Here is a 17,932-nt window from a genome sequence, read left to right on the forward strand (position 1 = left end):
GAACCCCCCCCCACATGTGACCCTATTTTGGAAACTACACCCTCACAGAATTTAATAAGGGGTGCAGTGAGTATTTACACCCCACTGGCGTTTGACAGATCTTTGGAATCACATTTTTCATTTTCACGGATCACTGTTTCAAAAATCTGTCAGACACTATATTACATTACGTGAGGGGTGTAGGGGGGGGGGGGGGTCCATTGTTCTGGCACTATGGGGGCTTTGTAAACACACATGGCCTTCAATTCCGGACAAATTTTCTCTTCAAAAGCCAATGGCGCTTCTTCTCTTCTGAGCATTGTAGTTCGCCCGCAGAGCACTTTACATCCACACATGGTCTTACTCAGAAGAAATGGGGCTACAAATTTTGCGGGGCTTTTTTCCTATTTTCCCTTGTGAAAATGATAAATTTAGGGTAACAGTGAAAATTTTTAGTTTTTTTCATTCTTCCATCCAACTTTAAAAAAAAATTTCATTAAACACCTGTGGGGTGTTAATGCGCACTATACCCCTTGTTACGTTCCGTGAGGGGTTTAGTTTCCTAAATGGGGTCACATGTGGGTATTTCTTTTTTTACGTTTGTCAGAACCGCTGTAAAATCAGCCACCCCTGTGCAAATAACCAATTTAGGCCTCAAATGTACATAGTGAACTCTCACTCCTGAGCCTTGTTGTGCGCCCGCAGAGCATTTTACGCCCACATATGGGGTATTTCTGTACTCAGGAGAAATTGTGTTACAAATTTTGGGGGTCTTTTTTTCCTTTTAACGCTTGTGAAAATAAAAAGTATGGGGCAACAACAGCATGTTAGTGTAAACATTTTTATTTTTCTACACTAACAAGCTGGTGTAGCCTCCAACTTTTCCTTTTCATAAGGGGTAAATGGAGGAAAAGCCCCCCAAAACTTGTAGTGCAATTTCTCCCGAGTACGGAAATACCCCATATGTGGTCCTAAACTGTTTCCTTGAAATACGACAGGGCTCTCAAGTGAGAGAGCGCCATGCGCATTTGACGACTAAATTAGGGATTGCATAGGGGTGGACATAGGGGTATTCTACGCCAGTGATTCCCAAACAGGGTGCCTCCAGCTGTTGCTAAACTCCCAGCATGCCTGGACAGTCAGTGGCTGTCTGGAAATGCTGGGAGTTGTTGTTTTGCAACAGCTGGAGGCTCCGTTTTGGAAACACTTCCATACAATAAGTTTTTCATTTTTATTGGGGGGGACAGTGTAACGGGTGTATATGTTGTGTTTTACTCTTTATTATGTGGTAGTGTAGTGTAGTATAGTGTTTTTAGGGTACATTCGCACTGGCGAGTTACGGTGAGTTTCCCGCTAGGAGTTTGCGCTGCAGCGAAAAATTTGCCGCAGCTCAAACTTCAAGCAGGAAACTTACTGTAAATCTGACCGTGTGAATGTACCCTGTACATTCACATGGGGGGGAAAACCTCCAGCTGTTTCAAAACTACAACTCCCAGCATGTACTGACAGACCGTGCATGCTGGGAGTTGTACTTTTGCAACAGCTGGAGGCACACTGGTTGGAAAACCTTCAGTTAGGTTCTGTTACCTAACTCAGTATTTTCCAACCAGTGTGTCTCCAGCTGTTGCAAAACTACAACTCCCAGCATGTACTGATTGCCGAAGAGCATGCTGGGAGATGTAGTTATGCAACAGCTGGAGGTGCGTAACTACATCTCCCAGCATGCCGAGACAGCTGTTTGTTGTTTGGGCATGCTGGGATTTGCAGTTTTGCAACATCTGGAGGTCTACAGTTTAGAGTCCACTGCACAGTGATCTCCAAACTGTGGCCCTCCAGATGTTGCAAAACTACAAATCCCAGCATGCCCAGACAGCACTGTAGCCACTGTAGCCCTCCAGATGTTGCTAGGCAACTCACCGGCTTCCGTAGGATTCAGGAAGCCAGCCGCACGACATTGCCGCCTGTCGATCACCGTCGCCCGCAGCCTCCGCAGATCGGTAAGTGACCTTCGGCGCCGGTCCCTGTCTGTTTCCCTGTCCTACCCCGCCTATTGTGGGTGGGCAGAACTGGGAAACCGAAAGTAACCCCCCCCCCCCCCACACCCGACCCGGAATTCTCAATGACGTGCGCGTACCTCATGGGTCCTTAAATACCAGGGTGTCATGACGTACACGTACGTCAAGGGTCCTTAAGAGGTTAAACACACACTACAAACAACAGGGATCAACACTCTGGTCAGTCAATAGTGAGTAGTGAGTAGCCACAATTGCGGCAGGGATAGTGGACTTTTGTGCATTAAAGTGTGCTAAGCTTTGCCTACACACTGTTGCAGAGACTGTTAGCACTCTCTGTGCTTGCATAATGTGTTGACGCCATTCACTCATACTTTATTGTTTTTATTATTTTGTTATTGTTTTAAGGTTTTCAATCAATCAAAACAACTGATTACCTTGTGGGACTTTCTTATTGCTGCTTTACTGTATGTCTGTTTAATTAGATTAATGGTTTCTCCATGACCTTTTGCAGTATTATAGATTATAATTATATTATATATATTATAGGATAGAATAATTTGATGCCAAGACCACCTCAACGGAATGGTTTGCTGTCTCCCTGGTGCCAGGGTTCGGCATGTGGTGGAAAGGGTGGACAAATTACTAGGGAGGGCTGGGGATGACCAAGCTGTCGTGGTCCATGTGGGAACCAACGACAGAATACATGGTAGGTGGAGATCCTTGAAGAATAATTACAAGGAACTAGGTTCCAAGCTGAAGGGAAGGACCTCTATGGTTGTGTTCTCTGGAATACTTCCTGTGCCATGTGCATCGCAGGAAAAACAGCGGGAGCTTATGGAGTTAAATGCATGGCTTAAGTCGTGGTGTAAGGGGGAAGGGTTTGGGTTTTTAGAGCACTGGGCTGACTTTTCATTGGGGTACAAACTCTATTCTACAGATAATTTGCACCTGAATGGAAGGGGCTCCGCTGTGCTGGGGGAGAGAATCCTGGAAGGGGTGGCAGAGTATTTAAACAAGGTGAGTGGAGGGAGGATAATAAAGCAAAGAAAGCAGACAGTTGGATGGATAGTTTAGAGAGGGATCAGGACATAATGGTGGGTGGAGAGGAGTCCTGTGGGGGGAGGTTAAGAGCAGTGGATAAGGAGATCCATGGGTTACAAACCAGCCGTAAAAATAAATGTAGCCCGAAAAATTGTAACCCCATTAATTCAAAAAATTCCACTAGCCCTAATAACTTAAATAATAACGTTAGACCCAATAACTCAAAAAAATCCCATTAGCCCCAATAACTTAAATAGTACAATTAGCCCTTATAACTCAAATAATAACATTAACCCCAATAACTCAGAAAATGCCATTAGTGAGACTATATGTGTAAAACTTAATTGAAATATAAAGTGTATGTTCACAAATGCCAGAAGCCTAGCAAATAAAATGGGGGAGCTTGAGGCCTTGATACTGGATGAACATATTGATATAGTTGGGGTCACTGAGACATGGCTGGACTCCTCGCATGACTGGGCTGTTAATCTGCAGGGGTTTACATTGTTTCGCAAGTATAGAATGAACAGAAAAGGTGGTGGAGTCTGTCTGTATGTTAGAAGTTGTATGAAAGTCAGTGTGAACGATGCCGTAGTGTGTGATGATTCTGAGGATGTGAAATCATTGTGGGTAGAATTACAAAAGGAGGGAAATAATATTTGGTGTAATCTACAGACCCCCTAATATCACTGAAGAGATAGAAGGTCGGCTGCATAAACAAATAGAGAGGGCCGCCCGGGCAGGTACAGTGGTAATAATGGGAGATTTTAACTATCCAGATATAGATTGGGGTCGGGGGCTGGCTAAAACTACAAAGGGGAGAAAATTCCTAAATTTATTGCAGGATAATTTTATGGGCCAGTTTGTGGAGGACCCAACAAGAAGTGATGCCTTGTTGGATTTGATCATTTCCAACAACGCAGAGCTGGTTGGTAATGTAACCGAGTGGGAAAACCTTGGTAATAGCGACCACAATATAATTACTTTTGACTTAAAATGTAGAAAACAAAGACAGGCGGGGAAGGCAAAAACATATAACTTTAAAAAGGCAAATTTCCCTGGGCTGCACTCCAGGACATAGACTGGGGGGAGGTGTTGTCAAATACTGATACAGAAGGTAAATGGGAAATTTTTAAATCAACTCTAAATAACTATACAGCTAAATATATACCAAAGGGGAACAAATATAAACGATTAAAACTAAATCCTACATGGCTGACAAATGATGTTAAAAGAGCAATAAACAACAAAAAATAGCCTTCAAAAAATACAAATCTGATGGGTCAGCCATAACATTTAAACAGTACAAAGAGCTTAATAAAATCTGTAAAAATGTAATAAAAGCAGCAAAAATTCAAAATGAGAGACAGGTGGCCAAAGAAAGCAAAGCTAATCCTAAATATTTTTTTTAGATATATAAATACAAAAAAACAAGGACAGAGCATGTAGGACCCCTTAATAATGATAATGGGGAGGTTGTCACGGGCGATCAAGAGAAGGCGGAGCTACTGAATGGGTTCTTTAGTTCTGTATATACTAAGGAAGAAGGAGCTGACATTGGACAGGTCAGTGCTGGTAACACATCATGTAATGTACTGAACTGGCTTAATGTAGAGATGGTACAAGGTAAGTTAATTAATATAAATGTAAGCAAATCTCCAGGACCAGATGGATTGCACCCAAGAGTTCTTAGAGAGGTAAGTTCAGTTATATCTGTACCCTTGTTCATGATATTTAGAGATTCTCTGGTGTCTGGTATTGTGCCAAGGGACTGGCGCAAGGCGAATGTGGTACCAATCTTCAAGAAGGGCTCTAGGTCTTCGCCAGGCAATTATAGACCGGTAAGTTTAACGTGCATTGTGGGTAAATTGTTTGAAGTACTTATAAACAGGAATACATAGGGGATAATTGTATTATAAGTGATAACCAGCATGGGTTTACGAAGGATAGAAGTTGTCAGACCAATCTAATTTGCTTTTATGAAGAGGTGAGTAGAAGCCTTGACAGAGGAATGGCTGTGGATATAGTGTTTATGGATTTTGCTAAAGCATTTGATACTGTCCCTCATAGACATCTGACAGGTAAGTTAAGGTCTTTGGGCTTGGAAACTTTAGTTTGTAACTGGATTGAACACTGGCTCATGGATCGTACCCAGAGAGTGGTGGTCAATAATTTGTACTCTGATTGGTCCACGGTTATTAGTGGTGTACCCCAAGGTTCTGTACTGGGCCCGCTGCTGTTTAATTTATTTATCAATGATATAGAGGATGGCATTAACAGCTCTGTTTCTATCTTTGCAGTAAGCTTTGTAGTACGGTACAGTCTATAGAGAATGTGTATAGGTTACAAGATGACTTGGATAGACTAAGTGTCTGGGCATCCACTTGGCAAATGAGGTTTAATGTGGATAAATGTAAAGTTATGCATCTGGGTACTAATAACATGCATGGGCCGTATGTCTTAGGGGGGATTAAACTGGCAGAGTCACTAGTAGAGAAGAATCTGGGTGTACTTGTAGATCACAGACTTCAGAATAGCATGCAATGTCAGGCTGCTGCTTCAAAAGCCAGCAGGATATTGTCATGTATCAAAAGAGGCATGGACTCAAGGGACAAGGACATAATACTCCCCCTTTATAAAGCATTGGTACGGCCTCACCTGGAATATGCTGTTCAGTTTTGGGCACCTGTCCATAAAAGGGACACTGCGGAGCTGGAAAGGGTGCAGAGACGCGCGACTAAACTAATATGGGGCATGGAACATCTTAGCTATGAGGAGCGATTAAAGGAGTTACAATTGTTTAATCTTGAGAAGAGACGTTTAAGGGGGGATATGATAAATGTATATTAATGTATATTAATGGCCCATACAAAAAATATGGAGAAAAACTGTTCCAGGTTAAACCCCCCCAAAGGACGAGGGGGCACTCCCTCCATCTGGAGAAGAAAAGGTTTAGTCTAAAGGGGCGGCACGCCTTCTTTACCATAAGAACTGTGAATTTATGGAACAGTCTACCTCAGGAACTGGTCACAGCAGGAACAATTAATAGCTTTAAAACAGGGTTAGATACATTCCTGGAACAAAATAACATTAATGCTTATGCAGAATTATAAAACTACATCCCTTCCCCTTATCCCCTTACACCCTTCCCTTCAATTCCCTGGTTGGACTTGATGGACGTATGTCTTTTTTCAACCATACTAACTATGTAACTATGTATTAGCAATTACATTTTCTATTTTTTCTATTTTTTATTTGTCTTGTGGAATACCTTGTACTTAGTTAAACGCTATTGTGTTATGTCATACATACAGTACAGACCAGTGGCGTTGCTAAGGTTGGTGTCACCCGGTGCGATCGAAAATGGTGTCACCCCATAACTACCCCCCCCCCCCCCAGTAAGTTTTTAGCCTGTTGTGACAGGTGTCACTGATGTAGAGCAGTGTGAAAAATTCCAGTATAATAATCAAATATACCAATTGCCAAAGAATGGGAAAGTGCTAAAAAAGGTTTCACCAATTAAAACTACAGCTCCCAGTATGACCTAAGCAGTGGTGAGGTTATGCTGGGAGCAGGCCCGTTGCTGTCATAAGGCAAACCATGCGTCCGCTTGAGGGCGCATGGACTCGCAGCTGATGGGGGCGGAAAAATTAAGACTTTTTTTTTATACTAAGACCCCCACCTGTGCGCCCCGCCGCCGCACAGCAGAGGTCACTGCCACCACTCCACCCTCTCTGGTTTTATTGCTGCGGCCCACCGAGATTCCCCTGCGGCACCACTGTCACTTCAGGCTGCCCTGAGGAGGTGGGGGGGGGGGGTTTCCGGTGTGTCGGTCCCACACCTGTCACACACTTTGCAGCTGCAGTCCGGCCCTGCAGTTGCACAGTGAGTGACATTTGCAGCTAAATATAGTCTGGAGGTGCGTTCCTTCTATGCTGCACCTGAAGACATCTTGCTGTATCAGGTCAGAGGGGAGGGGCGGAAGCAGCACAGCGGCCTGAGAGGTCAAAGGCTATCAAGCATGGAGGCTGCCTGTGCCATTCCTCCCGTGCCCTCCTCCTCTTCATCACCTCTGAATGCTCTGATGCTCTCCTCCCGGCTGCAGACCCCCTTCATAGCTGTCCTTGAATGAAGGGAGTGAAGGTTAGTGTATTTCAGTGGGCTCCAAACTATGAACCTCCTGCTGTTACAGACTACACCACCCAGCATGCCCAGAAAGCCTTTGGCTCTCCAGGCATTCTGGAAGTTGTAGTTTTGCAACAGCAGGAGGTTCATAGTTTGGAGACCACAGGTGTATTGTATAAAAAATGTGTTAGCCTCTTAACAGAGGTGGTGTTACATAGGACTGCAGGTCACATCTGCTTCATTATCTGTACTCAGAGAGTTATCATTGTGTTATCAGTGGTGTTACATAGGACTGCAGGTCACATCTACTACATTATCTGTACTCAGGGAATTATCACTGTGTTATCTGTGGTGTTACATAGGAAATAATTTAAAGAAACATGTATGCAAGGGAGGTGGGGGCGCAGGGTGGACTTCAGGTTTGGGGAGGGGGGTTGGGGCACCAAAATGGAGCTTCGCTTGTGTAGGCAGAAATCCTTGCACCGGCTCTGGCTGGGAGTTGTAGTTTTACTCATCACAACTGCAGAACTTACAAGTGACTACAGCACTGATGGGACATAATGAGGAAAATACACAATAATATCAGTGACTACAGGTGACTTCTCTATAGTCTTTCCTTATGCACCCTCATCATACATAAGGAGGATCATCCTCCTGCCAGTGGCACCCCCATCATCCAGGATGGTGGGGGTGCTACTGACAGAAGAATGATCCTTCCAATGGATTATGAGGGTGCTACGGCCAGGATGATGGGGGTGCTACATCTACCTCCTGCCAGTGGCACTCCCCATCATCCATAAGGAGGATCATCCTCCTGCCAGTTGCACCCCCCATCATCCAGGTGGATGATCTGCTAATGGATGATGGGGGTGCTACACACAGGAGGATGATCCTCCTGATGGATGATGGGGGTGCTATTCGCAGGAGGATGATCCTGCTGATGGATGATGGGGGTGCTACTCGCAGGTGCATTATCCTGCTGATGGATGATGGGGGTGCAGCACCCCCATCATTCATCAGTAGCACCCTCATCATACATAAGGAGGATCATCCTCCTGCCAGAGGCACCCCCCATCATCCAGGAGGATGATCCTGCTGATGGATGATGGGGGTGCTACTCACAGGAGGATGATCCTGCTGATGGATGATGGGGGTGCAGCACCTCCTGGCAACATCCTCCTGGCAATGGCACCCCCCAGTGCCTCTCAGCACCCCCTTTCTCCCTGTTAGTACCTTACAAGGGTCAGATGCACCCCAGTCTCCCTTGTGCTGGCTTTCTTCTGTTGAACTTCTGAATGACCTGAACTTCTGAATGACTGGCACTCTGTCTGGTCCACCTTTTATCCCTATCCTGGCAGGTGAAGACCGGGTGGGGGGATTGCTTCTCGCAGACATGTTGTCTGGGGTGCTGGTTGCCAGCGTGCCGCCAGACTGGTTAGCAGAAGGACAAGGGCTGGAGGGGGGCCGCAGGGATTGCGCGGCCTGACAGCCTAGGTGGCAGGGTGCTGGTCGCAGCCACGCACGTGCCGCTGGTGGGGGGGGGGGTGCTGTGGTCCCGCGACGCTGGTGAGGACGTGAGGTTGGCAGGTGGTGCACATGCAGCCGCGCATATGAGGACCGGGGGGGGGGGGGGGGGCAGGGCCGGCCCAAGGCATTGTGCTGCCTGGGTCCAAGAATGAAATGCTGCCCCCCCCCCCCAAAAAAAAGAAAGCACAAACACTCGTGTGTGTGTGTGTATATATATGTGCTCGGTGCTCATAAGCGTAGCGTCCCTACCTAATACTACTATCTAACGAACTATCAGGCAGTCAGAGGTGTGCCATGTACTGCCGCGTGTAGGTACACCTGAATTAAATAGAGGGCATACCTGAAACTATGATGTTCCTGAATTATTGAAAGAAGGGGAGGGTTCGGGTGGGACGTAACAGAGCCCGCGGCATGCCGAGTTAGTGAAGCCGCGGTATCTTATAGCGCAGAAACCCCGCCCCTCCCACAAACACAGGCTAGCTGCGCCAGCCTTCTCACTTGTGCTCGGTGCTCATAAGCGTAGCGTCCCTACCTAATCCTAGTATCTAACGAACTATCCGGCAGTCAGAGGTGTGCCATGTACTGCCGCGTGTAGGTACACCTGAATTAAATAGAGGGCAAAACTTCATTATAATAAACAAAAACGCTTTATTAGACTTAATTATGGTAATGTGCACAGAACTCTATGACCGACTGGCTAGCACAATTAAAGGAGTGTTTATTTATTTTTTATTTATTTTTTATTAATTTCGACGTGTACAGAAGAACTGCTGCAAGCGTGTACAGCATAATGCTACGCGCATGCGTACAGTATAAGCTATGAGCGCATGCCTGTATGAACGCGTGTACAGTATAAACCCTACTAGCGTGTGTACAGTACAGATCCTACGAGCTTGTGTACACTATGAATGCTACGAGCGTGAGCACAGTATGAATGCTGCGAGCGTGTATACAGTATGAATGCTACGAGCGCGTGCATGGTAGAAATGCTACGAGCATGTGTACAGTATAAATCCTACGAGCGCGTGTACACTATGAATGCTATGAGCGTGTACAGTAACAATGCTGCGAGCCTGTGCAGTAAGATGCTACGTGCGTGTGTACAGGATAAATGCTACGAGCGTGTACAGTATAAATCCTACGAGCGGGTGTAGACTCGAATGCTATGGGCGAGTACAGAAAAAATGCTACGAGCGTGTGTATAGTATAAATGCTACGAGCGTGTACAGTAAGATGCTACGTGCGTGTAAAGAGTATGAATGCTACGAGCGTGTGTACAGTATAAATCCTACGAGCGTGTGTACACTATGAATGCTACAAGCGTGTGTACAGTATAAATGCCATGAGTGCGTGCCTGGCACAAATGCTACAAGCATGTACCGTATGAATGCTATGAGCGTGTATGATACAACACCACGGGCGCGTGCACCGCACAAATCCCAGGGGCACTTGCACAGAACAACGCCACGAGCGTGCGTGCAGTACAAACGCCATGAGCGCGTGAACAATACGCACTCTATGATCGCGTGTACAGCATCGCCCACTACGACTTAAGATTAACCTACCTGCGCAACCAAATGACAGAAGCGAACACCGCACCATGATGGAAAGACAACCTGTTTCCACCTCAAGCAATAGCGACGCCATGATCCCAAAACCATGCCCCTTTTTTTTTATTTTTTTTGAGATTTGCAAATGGGCTACTAAAATGCTGGAAAAAGTGATAAAATTGTGCAATGCGTAACAGTGTGAACACAGCAAAGCTTTGGGTACACTATATGGAAGCAAACACCTGCCCTTATAACACGTGACGTGTCGCCCCTACCGCTGGTTAGATGCGGGAGGGGGGGGCGGGAGGCAACGACACAGCCGTGCCCGCCTCTACAAACACAAATACTCCTATGTCCCCACATGGTGCCGCATCCCGCGGCCTCACACCGTGCCCGCGATGCGGCCCCATATTACCATGAGATTCCTAATAGTGCCCCTATACAACCTATAAACAACAGGGCTGGACTGACTGAGGACCCTCCGAAGCCACGGCTTACCTCCGGAGCGAGGAGGGCGCTGCCGCATGCCCCAGCCAGTCCCAGCCACTTACCCATACCGACCGAACTTCCGGTCAGCTGACCCGACAGTCAGCTGACCAGGATGACTTAACAGAACCTGCGGCGTGCCGAGTTAGTGAAGCCGCGGGCTCTTATAGCGCAGAAACCCCGCCCCTTCCACAAACACAGGCTAGCTGCGCCAGCCTTCTCACATATATATATATAACAGTTTACCTCACAGCTCTTCCCCAATACAGTGACCATATAGAGGTATTTACCATCTGTACACAGGATATATATACCATGTAAGTGATTATAAACAGCACCATATAGAGGTATATACCAGCTGTATACAGATCTGTATACCATAGTATAAGTGATTACAATTGAATTTAGGAACTCAGTTACATGTTTTCTGATCAGTGTCGTCCTCTTTTCTTTTCTTCTCCATCCAGCTCAAGCCGCCATGATGTCTTCTTCCAGACAAAACTTAATTTCTTCCGCATCTGCGGGACAAACATGTTAGACTTTGCATTTTTCCAGCGCTCTCCATTACCAACCCCACCTTTGCCATTTCAATTCTAAACCCCCACCCCTTCTGAACCATTTTAATCCCCCTCCTCCTTCTGATAGGGGGAGGGGGAAGAAATGGCATGGGGGGGGGGGGGGGTAATTGAAATGGCATAGGGGGGATTGGGAATTGAGATGGCCCCTCTGATCCCCCTGTGCATTTCATTAACCCCTGTCCTCCCCTCTGTGCCATTTCATTAACCCCCCTCCTCCCCCTGTGCCATTGTATTAACCCCCACCCACCTGTGCCATTTAATTTACCCCTTCAACAACTCTCATGATGGGAGTTGTAGTTTAGCAACAGCTTGGGGCACCCTGTTCCTTAACTACAAATCCCATGGTGGGAGTTGTAGTTTAGCAACAGCTGGGGCACCCTGTTCCTAAACTACAAATCCCATGGTGGGAGTTGTAGTTTAGCAACAGCTGGGGGCACCCTGTTCCTAAACTACAAAATCCCATGGTGGGAGTTGTAGTTTAGCAACAGCTGGTGTATGTAAAAATGCCACCAGCCTCCTGTTGCATGACTACAACTCACAGCATGCCCTTACAGTGAGGACATGCTGGGATTTGTAGTTTTTCCCCTTTGCTTTTACTTACCTCAGTCAGGACCGGTCCGGATAAGTTCGGTAGGGTTGCGGCGGCAGTGACTGGCTCCTCTATGGGCGCGTGCGCTGCCTCATGCTTTGATCAGGCCGGCCGCCGACGTGACGTGAGCTCACGTCCCTCTCACCCAGGCAGCCACCGCGCAGTGCTCTTAAAGAGCGCGATTCCCGGACACCACGCTGCCCGGAGGACCAGGGGTGGGGGTGTTGTTGGTGCTGGCAGAACGTGTGCACATGAGGGTTCGTGGGTGTGTTGGTGCTGGCAGACGTGTGCACATGAGGGTTCGGGGTGTGTTGGTGCTGGCGGACGTGTGCACATGAGGACCGGGGGGGCGGGGGATGGTGTTGGTGCTGGCAGACGTGTGCACATGCACACGAGGACCGGGGGGGGGGGGTGCTGGCGGGCGTGTGCAGTTGAGGACCGGGGGGGGGGCGTCTGCCGGCCGTGGTGTCACCCCTCCGGGCTGGTGTCACCCGGTGCGCTCCGCACCCGGGTCGCAACGCCGCTGGTACAGACCAAAAGTTTGGAAACCCCTTCTCATTCTGAGTTTTCTTTATTTTTCATGACTATGATAATTGTAGATTCACACTGAAGGCATCAAAACTATGAATTAACACATGTGGAATTATAAACATAACAAAAAAGTGGGAAACAACTGAATATGTCATATTTTAGGTTCTTCAAAGTAGCCACCTTTTGCAGACCACATTATTAGAGGCTAGTTAATCCAGTATACTAACCATTATTGTTTTGTTAAACATACTACAACATTCTAGTAGTATACTTACCTGCCATAAGGTTTTTATTTGAGTTCACTGTACGATCCTTTGCTGTTTTTAGACAATATTCATAGTTGTACTTTATGCGCTTCAAATATGTGCTTCTATTTGGTTTGGAGTTTTCCCATCAATATCTCATATTCCTTTGTTTATTCTACACAATGACTTAAATGGGAACTGTTATTATAGATAAAAAAAAACCTTTTCATATGTCGGAGAGAAATATCAAAAGTTTAATCGGTTGAGGTTCAAGGGTTCAGACCCTGACGGATCAGAACGAGCCGGGAGAAGTGCAAGTGTAAGTCTATGAGACAGTATTAGTCACATTGACACAGAGCAGGGAGAGAAGCATGCAGTAACAGAGAGAACAAAATATAGGAAGTTGGGGGGGGGGGGTACCTACTGCTATTAGCAAGAGAGGGAAAAAGCCTGGGCTGGGTGCCTGCAAACTGAGCTAATTTGCCTGTTGATTATGATCCCTAAAGGTAAATCAAGGCTTCCCTTGTGTCCACATGACTGCAGTGTAATCTCCCCCTGTTCTGTACTGTGTAAATCATCCCCCAGCACGGAGTCAGTTTGTTCAGTGAACTTTCACCAGCACTATGTCATGGCATAGCAGTAATGTTTACAAATCTTGTATACCATATATCTAGGGAGAAGTAACATACATAATAATAAATGCAGAAATTTATAGATTTATTTTTATACTTAACTGACCTTCACAACCTTCACATAACAGTTGGTCTTTGCTTGGCTGATGACTTTTCACATGCAGTACATTCTGATCTTATTTTATTTTGCAAATTATTGTACAGACTTTTATCCAGGACCTTCAATGCAAGACAGTTCTATGACATACATGCATCCTCCTCCTCCTCCATACCCAGGACCCATGGGACCATCTGCTGCATCTACTGCTGATTTTCCATCTACTCCAGCGGGTAAGGTCAAATTCTGTAGGAAAACTCAGCATTAAAAATTTTATTGCAGTTTTCAATAAAAGCAATGTGCTATCCTAAACAGTAAAACCACAACAAAAATGCGTACAGTCATTTTACTGCTTTATTTCATAATTAAAAAAAAATATTAAACGGCAAATATTCTACTTTGTAAGGACATCAGTTATTTTACCCAAAAATCTATGGTGAGACGGAAAAAAAAATAATTGTGTGACAAAATTGAAGAAAAAAAACGCCATTTTGTAAATTTTGGGGGCTTCTGTTTCTACGCAGTACATTTTTCGGTAAAAATGACACCTCTTTATTTTGTAGGTCCATACGATTAAAATGATACCCTACTTATATAGGTTTCATTTTGTCGTACTTCTGGAAAAAATCATAACTACATGCACAAACATTAATACGTTTAAAATTGTCATATTCTGACCCCTATAACTTTTTTATTTTTACACGAAAAGGGCGGTATGAGGGCTCATTTTTTGCGCTGTGATCTGATGTTTTTATCGGTACCATTTTTGTTTTGATCTGACTTTTTGATTGCTTTTCATGACATTTTTATGGTACAGAAAGTGACCAAAAATACGCTATTTTGGACTTCGGAATATTTTTGCGCCTACGCCATTGACTGTGCGGTTTAATTAATTATATATTTTTATGGTTCAGACATTTACGCACATGGCGATAGCACGTTTGTTTTTATTTTTATTTACACTTTTTTTTATGGGAAAAGGTGGGTGATTCTGATTTTTATTAGGGAAGGGGTTAAATCACATTTATTACCTTTTTTTATGCAGTGTTATAGCTCCCTCTAAGTGCTGTAACACTGCATATACTGATTGCAGGCACTGTTCAATGCTTTGCCATAGGAATGCATTGATCAGTGTTTTCTGCACTTGATTGCTCAAGCCTGGATTTCAGGGTTAATACCGGACGTCAGCCCGATCTGCGATGTCCGGTATTAGCCGAGGGTCCTAGTTGCTGACAGCAACCGGGACCCCGCAGATACAAAGCGCGCTCAGCTTCTGAGCGCGCTTCACAGATCGGGAGCCCGCCACAGGACGTAAATATACGTCCGTGGTCATTAATGGGTTAACTTTTTTGTTTTGTATGAAAAAAAGTATATAAATAAAGTTTATAATAAAAAAAAAAAAATAAATAAATAAAAAAAAGGTGACCTGAGAGCAATCCAGGAACTGTATATTAACCCCTGTAATTGTCATGCTGAATTCCGCTGCCTATTTTGGCCTTCTAGATTAATTTTTTTTCCCCCAAAAACAGAGCTTATTTCTTTCAAAAACTGCGGGTTGTCGTTTCCTAAAATAACAGATAAAGTTTAATAATTTCTGCAGCAAAAGACAGCTGCAAAAAAAAGTGGTTATATTTTTGATGATAAAAAGACAGGACAAACACTTTGTGAACATTTGATCAAAGTAATGAAATATATAAGACATGCTCCATTTCTACTTTTGTTTTTCTTGTACAGCTGAGGCCAAGGCTGCAGAAGCGGCTGCCAGTGGTTACAGCAGTCAGTCCAACCCTCCATACCTTTACATGCAACCAGTAAGTCTTCTGAAAGTGCTACTATCATTTAAAAAAACGTTTGGGATGTCAAAGAGAAAAGTAAAAATTTGATGGGTTGGGGGTCTAGGTGCTCATCACTACGTAAAACAGATTCTGTAGAAAGTATATGGAGCAACATAATATTAAGTCAGAAGTTAACACAGCAGCCAGAATTTGTTTGCTTTACACAAAGAAATAGGCTTTTATTCCCAGCAGCCATTTTTGCAAAGGAACAACAAGAAGTGCCACCATATTGGTTGTTACCTTTGGATAAGTGGGAGAGTGATGGTAAGTTGTCGCTTTGACAACCAGCTTGGCTGCATTTCCCCTGATAATACTAGCAGAGATAGTAAGGATTATCACACTGAACTGATATGGGCTCCTCATTTTCTTTCAGGACCTTCTCCCTCCACCTCCTTACTTTCCCCCAGAGGACAAGAAGAACCAGTAAGGAACTTTTAAGGAGAAGCACTTGCCCCCCAACATCTCAAAGACCAGATCATCTCCAGACCCTGGAAACTGTCTTCTTTCATATGACACCATTAATACTTTACATGGGGTGACAGGCAGTGGAACTCTTAACTATAAATCTCATAATGACCATTGTAACACCATGTTCTCTTGCAGTATGTTGCTGGCATTCAACACTGTTGCTCTTACCATACCATAGCTGACAAGTCTTGCTGCGTCTTTCAGTTTAAAGCATGCCCTAATGCTATCCCCCGAAACCCAATTGCTGTGCATATGCAAATAATTTAAAAGAAAGTAATTTATTTTAAAATACATAATTATAATCTGCAATATATTGTGCATAATATATTAAACTGAAGTGAAGGTTTATTACTTGCTTCTGATTAGTCTCTGAGTATCAAGTCCAAAAGAGCCTTATTTCTATTGTTATTACAAATAACAGTGCATACTACAGCAGTGCCACATACCTAAATTGCTAAAATATCATTAAATGTTTTCTAGACTTTACTCAAGCTTCTACCTTGACATCCACTGACAAACATCAGTGGAATTCTGTTGTTTCTGTCAGAATGAATACAATGAAAAATATGGAAAAGCATTGCTAAATGTCGTGCATGCTGGGAGTTGTAGTTTTGCAAGATTTAGAGGGCCACAGGTTAAAAACCACTGCACAGTGATCTCCAAACTGTGGCCCTCTAGATCTTGCAAAACTACAACTCCCAGCATGCCCACACAGCAGTTTGCTGTCTGGGCATGCTGGGATTTGTAGTTTTGTAACATCTGGAGGGCCACAGTTTGGAGATCACTGTGCGGTTGTTTCTAAACCGTGGCCCTCTATATCTTGCAAAACTACAACTCCCAGCATGCACGAACAGCAAACGTCTGTCTCGCCATGCTGGGAGTTGTAGTTGCGTACCTCCAACTGTTGTATAACTACATCTCCCAGCATTCCCTTCGATGACCAGTACATGCTGGGAGTTGTAGTTTTGCAACAGCTGGAGGCACACTGGTTGGAAAATACTGAGTAAGGTAACAGAACCTAACTGAAGGTTTTCCAACCAGTGTGCCTCCAGCTGTTGCAAAAGTACAACTCCTAGCATGCACGGTCTGTCAGTGCATGCTGGGAGTTGTAGTTTTGCAACAGCTGAAGGTTTGCGCCCCCCCCCCCCCCCCCATGTGAATGTACAGGGTACATTCACACGGGTGGGTTTATAGTGAGTTTCCTGCTTCATGTTTGAGCTGCGGCTTTTTCTCTTTTTATCCCTTATGAAAAGGAAAAGTTAGGGTCTACACTAGCCTGTTAGTGTAAAAAAAATAATAATAATTTACACTAACATGCTTGTGTTGCCCCATACTTTTTATTTTCACAAGAGGTAAAAGGAAAAAAAGACCCCCAAAATGTGTAAAACAATTTCTCCTGAGTACGGAAATACCCCATATGTGGGCGTAAAGTGCTCTGTGGACGCACACGGCTCAGGAGTGAGAGCGCCATGTACATTTCATTTGAGGCCTAAATCGGTGATTTGCACAGCGGTGACTGATTTTACAGTGGTTCGGACATAAACGCAAAAAAAATAAATACCCATGTGTGACCCCATTTTGGAAACTACACCCCTCACGGAACGTAACAAGGGGTATAGTGAGCCTTAACACCCCACAGGTGTTTGACAATTTTTTGTTACAGTTGGATGGGAAAATGAAAAAATGCTGAGGTAACCCCAAAATTTTCATTTTCACACAGGAAAATAGGAAAAAAAGCCCCCCAAATTTGTAACCCCATTTTGTCTGAGTAAGAACAAACCCCATATGTGGATGTAAAAGTGCTCTGCAGGCGAACTACAATGCTCAGAAGAGAAGGAGCGCCATTGGGCTTTTGGAGAGAAAATGTGTCCAGAATTTAAGGCCACGTGTGTTTACAAAGCTCCCATAGTGCCAGAACAGTGGACCCCCCCCACATGTGTCCCCATTTCATAAACTACACCCCTCACGTAATGTTATAAGGGGTACAGTGAGCATTACGGCCCACAGGTGTCTAACAGATTTTTGGAACAGTGGTCCGTGAAAATGAAAAATTAAATTTTTCATTTGCACAGCCCACTGTTCCAAAGATCTGTCAAATGCCAGTGGGGCGTAAATACTCACTGTACCCCTTATTACATTACGTGAGGGGTGTAGTTTCCAAAATGGGGTCACATGTGTGGGGGTCCACAGTCCTGGCACCACGGGGGGGGCTTTGAAAATGCATAAGGCCCCCG

The 17,932-nt window shown here is 44.8% G+C and overlaps 1 protein-coding gene across 2 annotated transcripts in view; it reads left to right on the forward strand.

The window, feature by feature from the left end:
* WBP2 (WW domain binding protein 2) overlaps window positions 1-16,046 on the forward strand; it is a 52,118-nt gene extending 36,072 nt beyond the window's left edge. For both annotated transcript variants that reach the window (XM_056549440.1, XM_056549441.1), the window contains 3 exons: window positions 13,503-13,628; window positions 15,130-15,206; window positions 15,604-16,046. In XM_056549440.1, coding sequence (XP_056405415.1) covers window positions 13,503-13,628; window positions 15,130-15,206; window positions 15,604-15,657 — 257 coding nt within the window. In that variant the 3' untranslated portion in view covers window positions 15,658-16,046. The remainder of the gene's footprint in view (window positions 1-13,502; window positions 13,629-15,129; window positions 15,207-15,603) is intronic.
* The last annotated feature ends 1,886 nt before the right edge of the window (window positions 16,047-17,932 follow it).

Source organism: Hyla sarda, chromosome 13, assembly GCF_029499605.1.
Source record: "Hyla sarda isolate aHylSar1 chromosome 13, aHylSar1.hap1, whole genome shotgun sequence".
NCBI classification, from domain to species: Eukaryota; Metazoa; Chordata; class Amphibia; order Anura; family Hylidae; genus Hyla; species Hyla sarda.